The sequence below is a fragment of the Typopeltis vanoorti genome, chromosome 2 (genome assembly GCF_054136105.1).
Source record: "Typopeltis vanoorti isolate ZY-2024b chromosome 2, IOZ_Tvanoo_1.0, whole genome shotgun sequence".
Classification (NCBI taxonomy): Eukaryota; Metazoa; Arthropoda; class Arachnida; order Uropygi; family Thelyphonidae; genus Typopeltis; species Typopeltis vanoorti.
This window is the reverse complement of record NC_143550.1, coordinates 139,247,421-139,259,158: the sequence shown is the minus strand read 5'-3', so window position 1 is coordinate 139,259,158 and position 11,738 is coordinate 139,247,421. Positions and strand designations below refer to the sequence as shown.

General features: G+C 34.7%; 1 protein-coding gene across 1 annotated transcript in view; it reads right to left on the bottom strand.

Moving 5' to 3' along the window:
* Positions 1–7,595: 7,595 nt before the first annotated feature.
* Psa (puromycin-sensitive aminopeptidase) overlaps positions 7,596–11,738 on the bottom strand; it is a 218,977-nt gene continuing 214,834 nt past the window's right edge. The window contains exon 20 of the mRNA XM_090408456.1: positions 7,596–9,343. Within this exon, the coding sequence (XP_090264582.1) occupies positions 9,209–9,343 (135 nt within the window). The 3' untranslated portion in view covers positions 7,596–9,208. The remainder of the gene's footprint in view (positions 9,344–11,738) is intronic.

Below are 11,738 nucleotides of genomic sequence, written 5' to 3'. Positions count from 1 at the left end.
TTGCAGCAATAGGATTGCTGCAATAAATGCAGCAATCCTATCGAGCATACTTTCCACAAGCATACAATAGCGATCATAGGAATTTTGGACCATTCTTCCTGTAGGCATGTAATGAGATCCCGGACCGTTGTGAAGTGGATGCCTCCCTTGATGCTCCAGTGCTTCTTAGATGTTCAATAGGGTTTTGTGGCCAGTCAAGTGTAGTGACATTCATGTCCAAAAAGCAATTACAGCAGCAACCTTATGAATGGTGCATTGTTTGTTTTGCTAAAAGAGACAATGGCCAGTTCTGTAGAAATGTTACAAAGTAGGAAGCACTGCATTGTCCAGATACTTCTCAGAATTCGATGTTCGTGAAACCAGAGATCCAAGTCCAAACCAGGAAAAACAGGACCACATACACACCACCAGCTCCAAATTTCATGGTTGAAATTATGCACTCTAAGAGACTTCCAGACATCCGCCATTTGTCCACCTGCTCGGTAGAGGATGGAGTGCAATTCATGACTCCATAACATAGTTTTCTAAGCTTCCACATCCCACTATACATGCTATTTGCACCACAGAATACGATTCTACATGTTGGTTCATGTAATGTGAAGCTTGCATATCGTGGTCCTAACATGGAAACCCATCGTGAGCATTGGTTCTGATTGTTTTTCTATGTAGATTCATGTGGTGAATCCACATTGGTTACCCAGTTAATACCCAGAACTCCCCATTCAACATGTTGGCCGATGAATACGGTTTTTACATATCCTTTGTAGCAACCTGCAGTCACATTCGGTGACTGCGGTGGGTCCTCCACTGTGGGTTGCACTTGCAATCGCCTCCCTGAGCTTCTATCTCAGTATGAAATCACTGACTATTGACCTGGGATAACCCAATTTGTTGAACCTACAATGACCAGTTCTGTAGAAATGTTGCAAAGTAGGAAGCACTGCATTGTCCAGATACTTCTCAGAATTCGAGGGCCTGCAATGCACCTGCTATCACCTCACCACTTTCAAACCCTGTCAGTTCCTTTCTCACAGCCATTTCACCCAGTCACAGTTGGTCAGTCAGTTGCACTGACTTGAGAGCATCAAATTTCTTCAATTTATACTGGCTACATACACGACTCATTACATGGAATGATACATCTTGCCCATGGGGGTATGCATCCATTGACTTCTTTCCAAGCATGTATAGTACTCATATATTTGTAATGTGGGTGGGCTAAGGATATTTTTAAAATATATATATATATATATATATATATATATATATATATATATATATAAAATCAGCTAACGCCTTTTTTGGTCCCGTATAAGGAGTAGGAAACGCCGTTTTTATGCCCTATCTAACTTTTGGAGACTGAGTGGGCAGTTCAATCTCCACTGGTAACCAATCAGAGATAGCTAGCTCGTCTATCACTAATTAATCGGCACACAGTGAAGAAGGCGGCTAGTAAGTGCCACCATCTGGTGGTCCCTAACCCTAACATAATATATTTAATGTCTGAAAATAGTGTGGGTTCGACAGCCGATTTTCTTGAGTTTACGGGACGAAAAAGCCGCTAGACCATGCCAGAGGTCGACTAACTCTGGAACCGGTCGAGAAAAGGCTCAGAAAAAGTTCCTCTAGTCGGCGACTAGATTCGAACGCCTTTCGTCGTGCGGTCAAGCGTTGTAGAGTGCAAATGCCACTTTTACTGAGTTACACAGACTCTCAATTTTAAAAATATTTTGTATTTAAAAAAAAATATTAATGTTTCGTATGTTTTTCAAATTCATTTTTTACCTGGATCAGAAACCCTACTCTAGAGACCACACATGGAACTTTTTTCAAGCTCCTTCAGGTCTCCAATAAGCAAGGCAGTGGTATAACACCAGATCTCTTAATATTCCTTCTAGCTTTACAAGAGTGGTTCCTTAAGTTTTTGCCTAACTTTTAGTGGTGAAAAAAACTGTCTTTTCAATATAATCTCCCTTTACTTCAACACACTTCTCACATCTTTGAAGTAACATTTCTATGCCCTTCAACGAATAGTCTGCAAAATGGCCTAAAACTGAACCTTTCACCTCATTTCATCTGCAAATTTCTTCCTCAAAGTCTTTCTTCAGTTTTGAGAAGGGGTAATAGTCACTGGGTGCTAGATTTGGACTGTAGGATGTGTGTTCAATCTCCTGGAAGCCATAATCCTTCACAACAATAGCTGTATGGATTGGAGCATTGTCGTGAAGCAGCAAACACCATGACTTAGCATTCCTCATCTTTTCTCCTTTATGGTGTTGCACAGTTTGTGCAGGAGTGAAATATAATATTCTGCATTCAGGGTGGTATTCCTTTCTTTTAAGTCGATCAAGAGAATTCCCTGGCACTCCCAACAGATTGTTTCCATGATCTTCTTGGTGGACTGAGTGACCTTGGCTTTTCTCAGCGGTGCTTCACCTGGTTTGTGTCACTCCTCAGATTCTCTTTTGGAAAGAGGATCATAATAAAGGACCGTGGTTTCATCCCCAGTGATAATGGATTCCCGCACTTCTGATTCCCTCTAAAAACTTGCAGGAACAGGTCGCATGATGCTTCTTCTGAATTCAAGAGAAGTAAGGACACCCACGTTGCACTAACCTTCGTCATGTGGAGCTTCTCGTGAATGATGCGAAAGATGATTGTTACAGAAAGCCCGTCTTGCTGAGATTTCTTTGAGCTTCAGCCACCTGTCATTGAGCAGTTCCTCCTCAACAAGAGAGATGTCCCTCAGTACTCACTTCCACATCACGAGGATCATCTTTGATGCTCTTCCTAGGCAAAACTATTTAGCCCATTCCTTCATGGTGGAATACGAAGAAGCTTCCCCATAATCACCATTCAATTGCTGTTCGATAGCACTTGGACCCCTTCTTTGGCAAAAAAACTATCACAGCACGATACTCAATTTTTGACATTACAAGCACTTAGTGTGCCGCGTGTTAGTCAAATGAGTGCCTCCAACTAAATGATGCAGGTAGAGTTGAAACTATTAGGCTAAGCTCTCCATAGATGGCTATCTGCCATGCATGGCATTTTAAAATCGGTGCGAATTTTGTATATCAGGCTGGAAACTTTTAGAACCTACCTCATAATTTCTTGAATGCACTATGAAGTTCAGAATTTCATATCCTTACATTTTGCCATATTTTTTTCTAGGTAAATCAACAAACGTTTTATTCAGATGGCAATCTAAGTTTTTGGTATTTGTTTTCAAATGTATTCAACTTTCCTTCCTAAAATATATGAATCTACAATTCACCTCTGAAAGCTGCTGTATTTTTTTTTTTTTAATAAAGCTTTTACACATCTTTTTCTTTTCAATATGGCATTCATTTATACTCCGCTCAAATTAAATGGTGATCACTAGGATAGTAACGACCATAATTTCTGAATCTAGAAAGTAAATACTTAACATTATTAATTTGCGTTTTTCTCTACATTAAACATTTCATTAGGACATACCACCAGACTAGAAGAATTGTTGTATCTAAATTATTTGAAGAGCCTTCTGGGTTTTTTTTTTCAAAAGACCAAAGGGGACATTAGTGTATGTACTGTTCTTGGCATGACTTTTAGCGGTCACTAATGTAAGTGGTGCTAGAGGAAGAAAATAATGCCAGGGGATCAGTTTTGTCTTGGTAATGTTGAATGTCTGAGAGATGAGAGGGCTAAAGGTGTTCCAAATGGCCTTTGCACAGGACTAGAAGACATGACTGCCATTTGAACATGAAAATTTTCTCCATTTTCCCCTTCTATTTGCTTTGATTTTTTAACAGTTGAAAGCTTGGTACAGGCTGAGAGCAAAGCAACACTAGTTCTTTCAAGCCACTGTGATATGTACACATTTATTGGACCAAGAATAGGAGGGTGGGACAACATGGGAATTTTGCCTTTGTAATGCCAAAAACATGAGAATAGGATGGTTGAGATGAAAGCATTCCAAAGAAATAAAGTTTGGATGAGGTTCTAGTTAGAGTTAAGAAGTGAGCTGAGCTTTACAATATACTTGAAAGATGTTAATAAAAGGTCTAGAGCAGGGGTCAGGAACCTTTTTGAACCAAAGAGCCATTCCACCAAAAATATTAATTAAAATAAAATTTTGGGAGCCACAACTTCTATTCCATTTTTCCTGGTGACTCAAATTTGCATTTAATTCAGACTTAGGTAAATTTGTTTTTAATTCAGTATGTCCAGATATCAAATACCACTTATGTTTGCATATAAATTTTTTACATTTTCAATAAATAAAACATTAAATCTGATTAAGTTTTTAATCACAAAACATGTTTAAGCAAGTATAATATTGCAAAAAAGTCAGAATTTGCATTGCAAAAAGAATTAGTCCGAACAAAAATGCAATATTATGTATTTTAATAGATATTTGATTGTTTTAATTTAAAATTCACTAATGAGACTTTTGATTTTGCATCTTCTCGGTCAATTTACTTAAATCCAGATTGTATATCGTGCACATTAATAGTAATTCGGCTTTCAAACTTTCATCAGTCAATTTGTTCCTATACTTATTTTTAATGTAATTCATTGAAGAGAAAATTGTTCGTAATTGTATGTTGAAATGAAAAGAGTCAAAACCACAAAAGTTGCCTGGTATTTGAATAATTAGTTGGGAAAGAATTCCAACATTTAAATATAATTCCCTGTGGTGTTTCTTCCATAGTTTCCTCATTTTCTTCAATTCATTCTACCATTTCCTGAAGTTTTTGTACCCAGATGCTTTTATCTGAATTTCCAATATCTATTAATTTTAAATTGCAATTTAACGGATGTAATATAAATTTCATCATCTCCTGATGTTTTATAAAACCCTGAAATCTGCTTGTAAAAATGAATCTAAAATTACAGTCATCATTTCAATGAATATTTTGCAATCAACTTTTTCTCGATTTAAATTCAATCTATAATTTTTTAGATTTTCAAATTATATAAATTTTTCTTCAGTAACATCTTTGAAAAACAGTCTTAGTTTCTGTTCAAAGGTAAGAACTTCCTCTAGTAATTGTAAGGCTGTGTTTCCCTTCCTTTGCAACTTCAAATTTAGCTTATCAAAATGTTGTTATATCAAGCAAAAAAAAACAAATTTTGTATCCATTTGGGATTACTGAGAAGTTCCACATGATTTACATTATAATTTGTGGTGTTAAGAAAACTATTACTTCTTTTAAGCACTGAAAAAAAAAAGTTTTAATGCTTTTCCTCTTGATAACCATCATACAGATGTAAATGTCACTAAATCTTTATGTTGACTACCTAGTTCCTCTAAAAATGTTTCAAAACGTATGTGATTCAACGCCTGAAATTGATCATTGGCACAACAACATTCATCACTCTTTTTAGTTGTGATAATAATCCCAAAGAATTTGCAATTAAAGCTTCTTGATGCAAAATGAAATGAAATAACTCCATGTGGAATATGAGTGGAGAATAATTTAACAAACCGCTTATTTTTCGCAATCGTAGAAGGCATGCCATCGGTCGCAATGCATGCTATAGTATTACTATTTATATTTTTATTCTGTATACTTGCAAGAAGGTTTTCTGAAATATCTTGACCTGTAGTGTGCCCTCTAAGTGTTAGCAGATCAAGACGTTCTTCTCGAATACCGGAAGATGCAATATTTTTAACCTTCACGCAGCATTGTGCCATATTAGAAATATCATTTGATTCATCAACCGCAGTAGACATAAAATCGGCAGAATTAATATCCATAATTTGCAGAAATTATTACAATCCGTTCCTTGACAGTTCTAGCCGAAAGAGGTAAATTAAAAATTTTTTTTTTTTACTCGTCCTTATTTTTCATATCCTTAAACAGAATTTCTCCTGTGTAGCTCAGTGGATGTGGCGTTTGCACACCATCGCGCTAGGCCGCACGAAGGAAGTCTTGGTTTCGAGTCTAGTCGGCGACTAGAGGAAATTTTTCTAAGCCTTTTTTCGACCGGTTCCCGAGTTAGTCGATCTCTGGCACGGGCAAGCAGGTTTTTCCTCCCGGAAACTCGGGTTTTTCGTCCTGTAAACTCAAGAAAATCGACCGTAGAACCCACATTATTTCAGACATTAAATATATTGTGTTAGGGTTAGAGACCACGAGATGGCGGCACATTTGAGCCGTCTCTCTTCCCTGCGTACCGCTTAATTAGTGATAGCCTTGGGCCATCTGTCTCTGATTGGGTACCAGTGGAGATTGAACTGCCCACTCAGTCTCCAAAAGTTAGATAGGGCTAAATGGCCTCGCCTACTCCCGTATATACGGGAATAAAAAGGCGTTAGCTGATTTTTTTTTTTTTTAAATAGAATTTCAGAGACATTATACATGCAATTTTTTAGAAATTCACCATCGGTAAAAGGTTTCCCCGTTTTTGCTATTTCAAGGGATAACAAAAAACTTGCTTCAGTAGTATTCGACGAAGATTTCGTCCAAGTTTACAAATTTCTTTGCTGAAGTAATGTTTTCTTTTGTAATTCTTTGATAGCTTTTTTTCTATTATCACCCTCAGGATATTTTTTACTGAAGTCTAAATATTTTCTTCGAAATGTCGTTCGACACTTGATTTGTTATTTTAAAGTCATAGATGGCAAATTAAATATTGCGGAATTCCATTTACTTCTATAAATGCAAATTTGTCTATCCACATTTTATTGAAGCCTCTGTTTTCTTCGATTATTTTTCTTTTTCTTGAACTCATATTAGGAGGTTATTATGACAAATTTACCTGCAAGTAAAAACACAAATTCAACATAACATAATAAAAATGAATTTGTGCATAACATTACCTGACACCAGTTTAGTACCACAATAAATAACTACAGAATACTTATTTTGACAGTTAAAATCCGTATGTATCTAAAAACCGTGGTGTTTGACATGACAACTGATCAATTAGTTCAAATTTCGGCGTGGCACTAGTTACCTTAGGCAGGGTTAACATTTAGCGGTATTTCAAATGTAACGTAGTTGTCCATGTCATAAAATTTCATGCATAACACATGTCACGAACACGCCGTATCAAAAAACAATATTTAGTTCTTTGTATTAATTACGTATCTTTTAATTCAATATAAAAGAGCTGCACTTTGTTCATCCAAGAGCCGCAAGTGGCTTCGGAGCCACCAGTTCCCAATCCCTGGTCTAGAGCATTGGGAGAATTGTAAGCATTATTTGATAATGCTAGCAGGTAGAGAGACAATTTGCATCATTTCATGCTAATAATAAATACACTGGCATCTCTTCAGCTGGGTTAATGGAATTGAAACAAAGGAATTGCACTGGAGTTGTGAATATTAAGTTCCTTCAGATAATCAAGCTTCAGGGATAAAATTCAAAGAATCAGGGTGATTATCTGAATTTGGAAACAATAACAAGAATAAATTAATGTAACAGAATGGAGAAAAGAAAGAAAGAAAGAAAAAAGGATTCCAGACATTCTCTTGAATTGGTTTTTCAAACTGATTTTTGCATTAGTAAAAGATTTTTTTATTATTATTATTTTTTTTTAATCATCTGTATACAAAATAAATTAAATGTTTAGTGTATATTAATTAACAAAAAAGATCCATATTACATCTTAAAGCTTTTTTATTATCAAACCACTTGCAAAAGAATACAAATACTGAAATAACTATTCAGTTCTTCCACATATATATATATATATATATAAAAAAAAAACCTATTCATTTTGGATTACCAGGTAAAGAATATGGTTCACAGATTTGGTTTTATGATGTTTTGCCTGAGGCTTAAATTCAAACAAATACATGCTAGAAGCACTAGTATCATTTCATAAGCTGAAAAAGGAGGGACACAGCAGAAGTAAATGTAAACCTTGAATATGTTTTGCCGTTCCTCTGATATAATTGAAGACTTGTGATTAACCTAAAGAATTATTACAATGGTAAAGCAGCTGGTCCAAATATGATTATTAGCAACTTTCAGAGTTCCATCCAAAAACAAATCCATGTTATGGTTTCAGCATCTCCCTGTGACATGTTCTTTCTAAGGCTGAAAATACTCTGGGGTAGTAGAGCACACGTATGAGATGTCAAGTAATTGAGCATAATTTGAAATTTTCTTTATGAAAGGTTTGTTTACTGCGTCTTTTTGATAAGCTATGTATCCTCAGCAAATGTGCACTGCAAAGTGAGATCTTTTTAAGTTTGTACTTCCAGTGGTATCTGTTTTCTCCAAAAAGATAAACTGTGATTATAACCAAAGTGTTTTGTACATGAAACAGTTAAGCAGCTTCTAGTTAGTGTTTTCCAAGTAAAAGTTAGTCTAGCAATTATGTAACATCCCTGTTCTGCAGGTGAACACTTCATGGTTAAAGATTATTTTAATAATAAAAAAAGCAGTTTCAATTTCATTTGATTTTTTTCAACTTGTTTGCAATGTGTTTTGCTTTACTCTAATGTAAAAACAGTTTTGTGTGATCATTAGCTGTTTTCTAGGGTAATGAACTCAGCATAAGTTATAGTAAAAACACACATATGCAAAAGGATTTTATATTACAGTTCAGTTTGGCAAAATGTGGCATCTTTTTAAAATTCTATTTCAAATGTCGTACATAAGGACAAATAAAAAAAAAAAATCAAAAGGTAAATGGGTGAAAATCTGTGGCAGAATTTGATAGGTAAATAGGATAACAGAACTGACAAAATAATCTCAGTTCTTAAAGTACATATCACTAATACATTTTTTAACAGACTGTTAGGGAAAGAAGAGAAATAGAATTAAAACTGTTGCTTACATGAGCAGAGCAAAATACTGCAAATCCTGTCCAATTCATGTACTTACAAATAATATACACTAATTAAAACTGCTGTTGGCAACCCTAGAAGTGTCAGAAGAGACACCTGATCATATGAAAGAAATCCCTTTGGAATTAGTTTAACTTTCATTCTTTAACCACTCTCAAAAATATCACAGTGTGTGCAAAAATTAAATGAATGCATACATGATTTTAATTCTTCCTAATCAACAAAGAGAAGGAATTCAAGAATATCTTGGAACCATCTCTAGGTTAGAAGCCCATCACTAGTTATTATATAGTTTGTAGATTCAAATCATACACCTCAAAATATCATGGTCTTCTTTGGGTTAGTATTACAACATTTAGTGCAGCATAACAGCACACAGTTTAAATTCAAGGATGTCAGGACTAGACTCCAGTTTTTTTAAGGCCGACCAGATAAATAGTTTCGGATGGCATCAGCATCTCTTTCTAACCATGTAGCATTCAATCGAATCGTCTCCAGAGACTGCTGTACTGTTCTTTCTGTACCAGGGAATGGATTTTGTGCAAAAAATGCCTGTGAAAAGAATAATGGGATATTTAAATATTCAAACAGAATGTAAAATTTATATTATGAATATCCTGATCACAATTTAAGTCCATTAAAGTTAAGAATTAATGACAAATATTTTAATTTATTTATAAAAAAATAATTTTAACATACATTATTCAAGCTTCTTACAAGTCCCTGCTTCATGGGTGACAATGTTCATACTTGCAATACATATATGCAGGGATTGATAAATTATGCAAAACCCTACTCGCCACACACACAAAAAAAATTTATTTATTCAATTATCCTAGTTTTCTTTCATTATTATATCCCCCTAAGTCAACATGAGTTCCACAAAATGATTAACCCTCTGATGCATGAATTTTTATATTCATTTATAAAAAATTATAATGATGATACAGAACCACTTAATCTTACAGTATTACCATGAATTCATTAATTTTGCTAAATTTGTGCCCTGTATATGTTAAAAATGATGTCCTTATGCATGAGAGGGTTAATAGTGCTGTACCATGGTTGGAGAAGGAAGTTTTTTTTTTATTATTAAATAATAAAGTGTTTATTTGTCAAGCTTTGCAAATATAGATGTATTTTATTCCAATGTAAGCTGTACTTCTGGCCTCATAAGACTTCTAAAAGAAGAAACTTGTGGCATAGTATAATTATTAAAAGAACATGTAAGACCACAGTGATAACTATTTAATTAATAAAGTACAGATATTTCATACTAAAACTAATAGTACATCTTCAGTGTCACACAAACAGTTATAGGAATGGAATACAAGTAACGAACATTCGGTGGATCACCTATTAAAATACAATTGTTGCCATGTGCTAGGAAATGATAGCAAATAATAATCAATTAACATTTAAGATAATTGGTTTTTTTTATTGATTACATAAAATAAAAGTCTCTCAGATCTTCGAGAGAGAGAGAGAGAGAGAGACAATCATTTCGATTCAAATTCAGTCGGTGTGAAATAGCTTCACAACTTTTTTTAAAAAGGCGTTCATATTTGAACCTGCATCTATGAAGAAGAATAGCTTTATCCCACTGGATATTATGAGTAGTGTTAATACTGTGTTGTGCTAGACCAGACTTTTGAGGTTTGTTGTATTCAATATAATATTGATGTTCTTTAATTCTTTTTTCCACAGAACGGCCAGTTTGTCCAAAATAAGAAACATCGCATTCACATGGTATTTGGTAAATGCCAGCCAAAGATAGAGATGACAGTTTATCCTTTGTAGAAGGCAATAAAGAAGAAATTTTGTTGATAGGAACATATGTGGGAATTAATTGGTATTTTTTCAAAATTCTACCTATAGGTTCTGAGATTCCTGGAATGTAAGGGATTGGAACTCTGCAGACTGTTGAAGAAACCTTAGGTATTGAAACATAAGATTCAATTATCTGTTGGAATTGATTGGGGTTGTAATTATTCGATTCCATTAACCTTTTAATGATGGAAAGTTCTTGTTGTAAGATTACTGAAGAAGAGCAGACTTTTTATGAATGTATCTGCCAGTAAATGTGGGCTTTCGAAAGACACTTGTACATAAGGTACCCGAAGAAGTTCGAGTAAGGAGATGTCCAAAAATGGTAAAGTACCAGAATTTTCTTTTTCCATGGTGAATTGAATACTTGGGTGAAAGCTATTTATCTGTGGTAGAAAAGTTGAAAGCTCATCTTCAGTATGTGATCAAATAGCAAAAACATCATCGACATAACGATATCAAAGAGATGGTTGAGGATGAATGGATGAAAGTGTTTTAGAATTGTTTCAAAAAGTAGTTTGCCAAAGGTGGAGAACAGAGGGCTACCCATGGCAGTACTTTCAACTTGTTTGTAATCTTGTTTTTCCAGCTGAAATAACCTGAATGGATAACAAATTCGAAAATATTTGCTATATCTGGAAGGCAATCTTCATATAATTATTTGACTGTGTCAGCTAATGGAATATTGGTAAACAGAGAAACAATGTCGAAACTGACTAGCAATTCAGACTCTTTGATTTTTATATCCTTGATTTTTTCAAGAAAATCTGTTGAATTTTTTATGTAGGATCTGGAATGTCCAGTGAGAGCACTTAAAGAACGTGACAAGACTTTTGCAATTTTTAAGGTAGGAGAATCAATGCAATTCACGATAGGTCGCACTGGATAGCCTTCTTTATGGATTTTCAGGAGTCCATATAGACGGGGAGTTCTTCCAAAGTAGGTGCATAATTTGGGTCCCAACTGATAATCTCATCAAGAAATTTATTTAATTGTTTAATTTGTGAATTTGTAGGATTATGCGTGATTATTTGGTAGGTAGAGGTGTCTTCTAAAAGGCTGGATACTTTTGTCTCATAGTTAGTCTTATTCATGATTACAATAGCTTTTCCTTTATCGG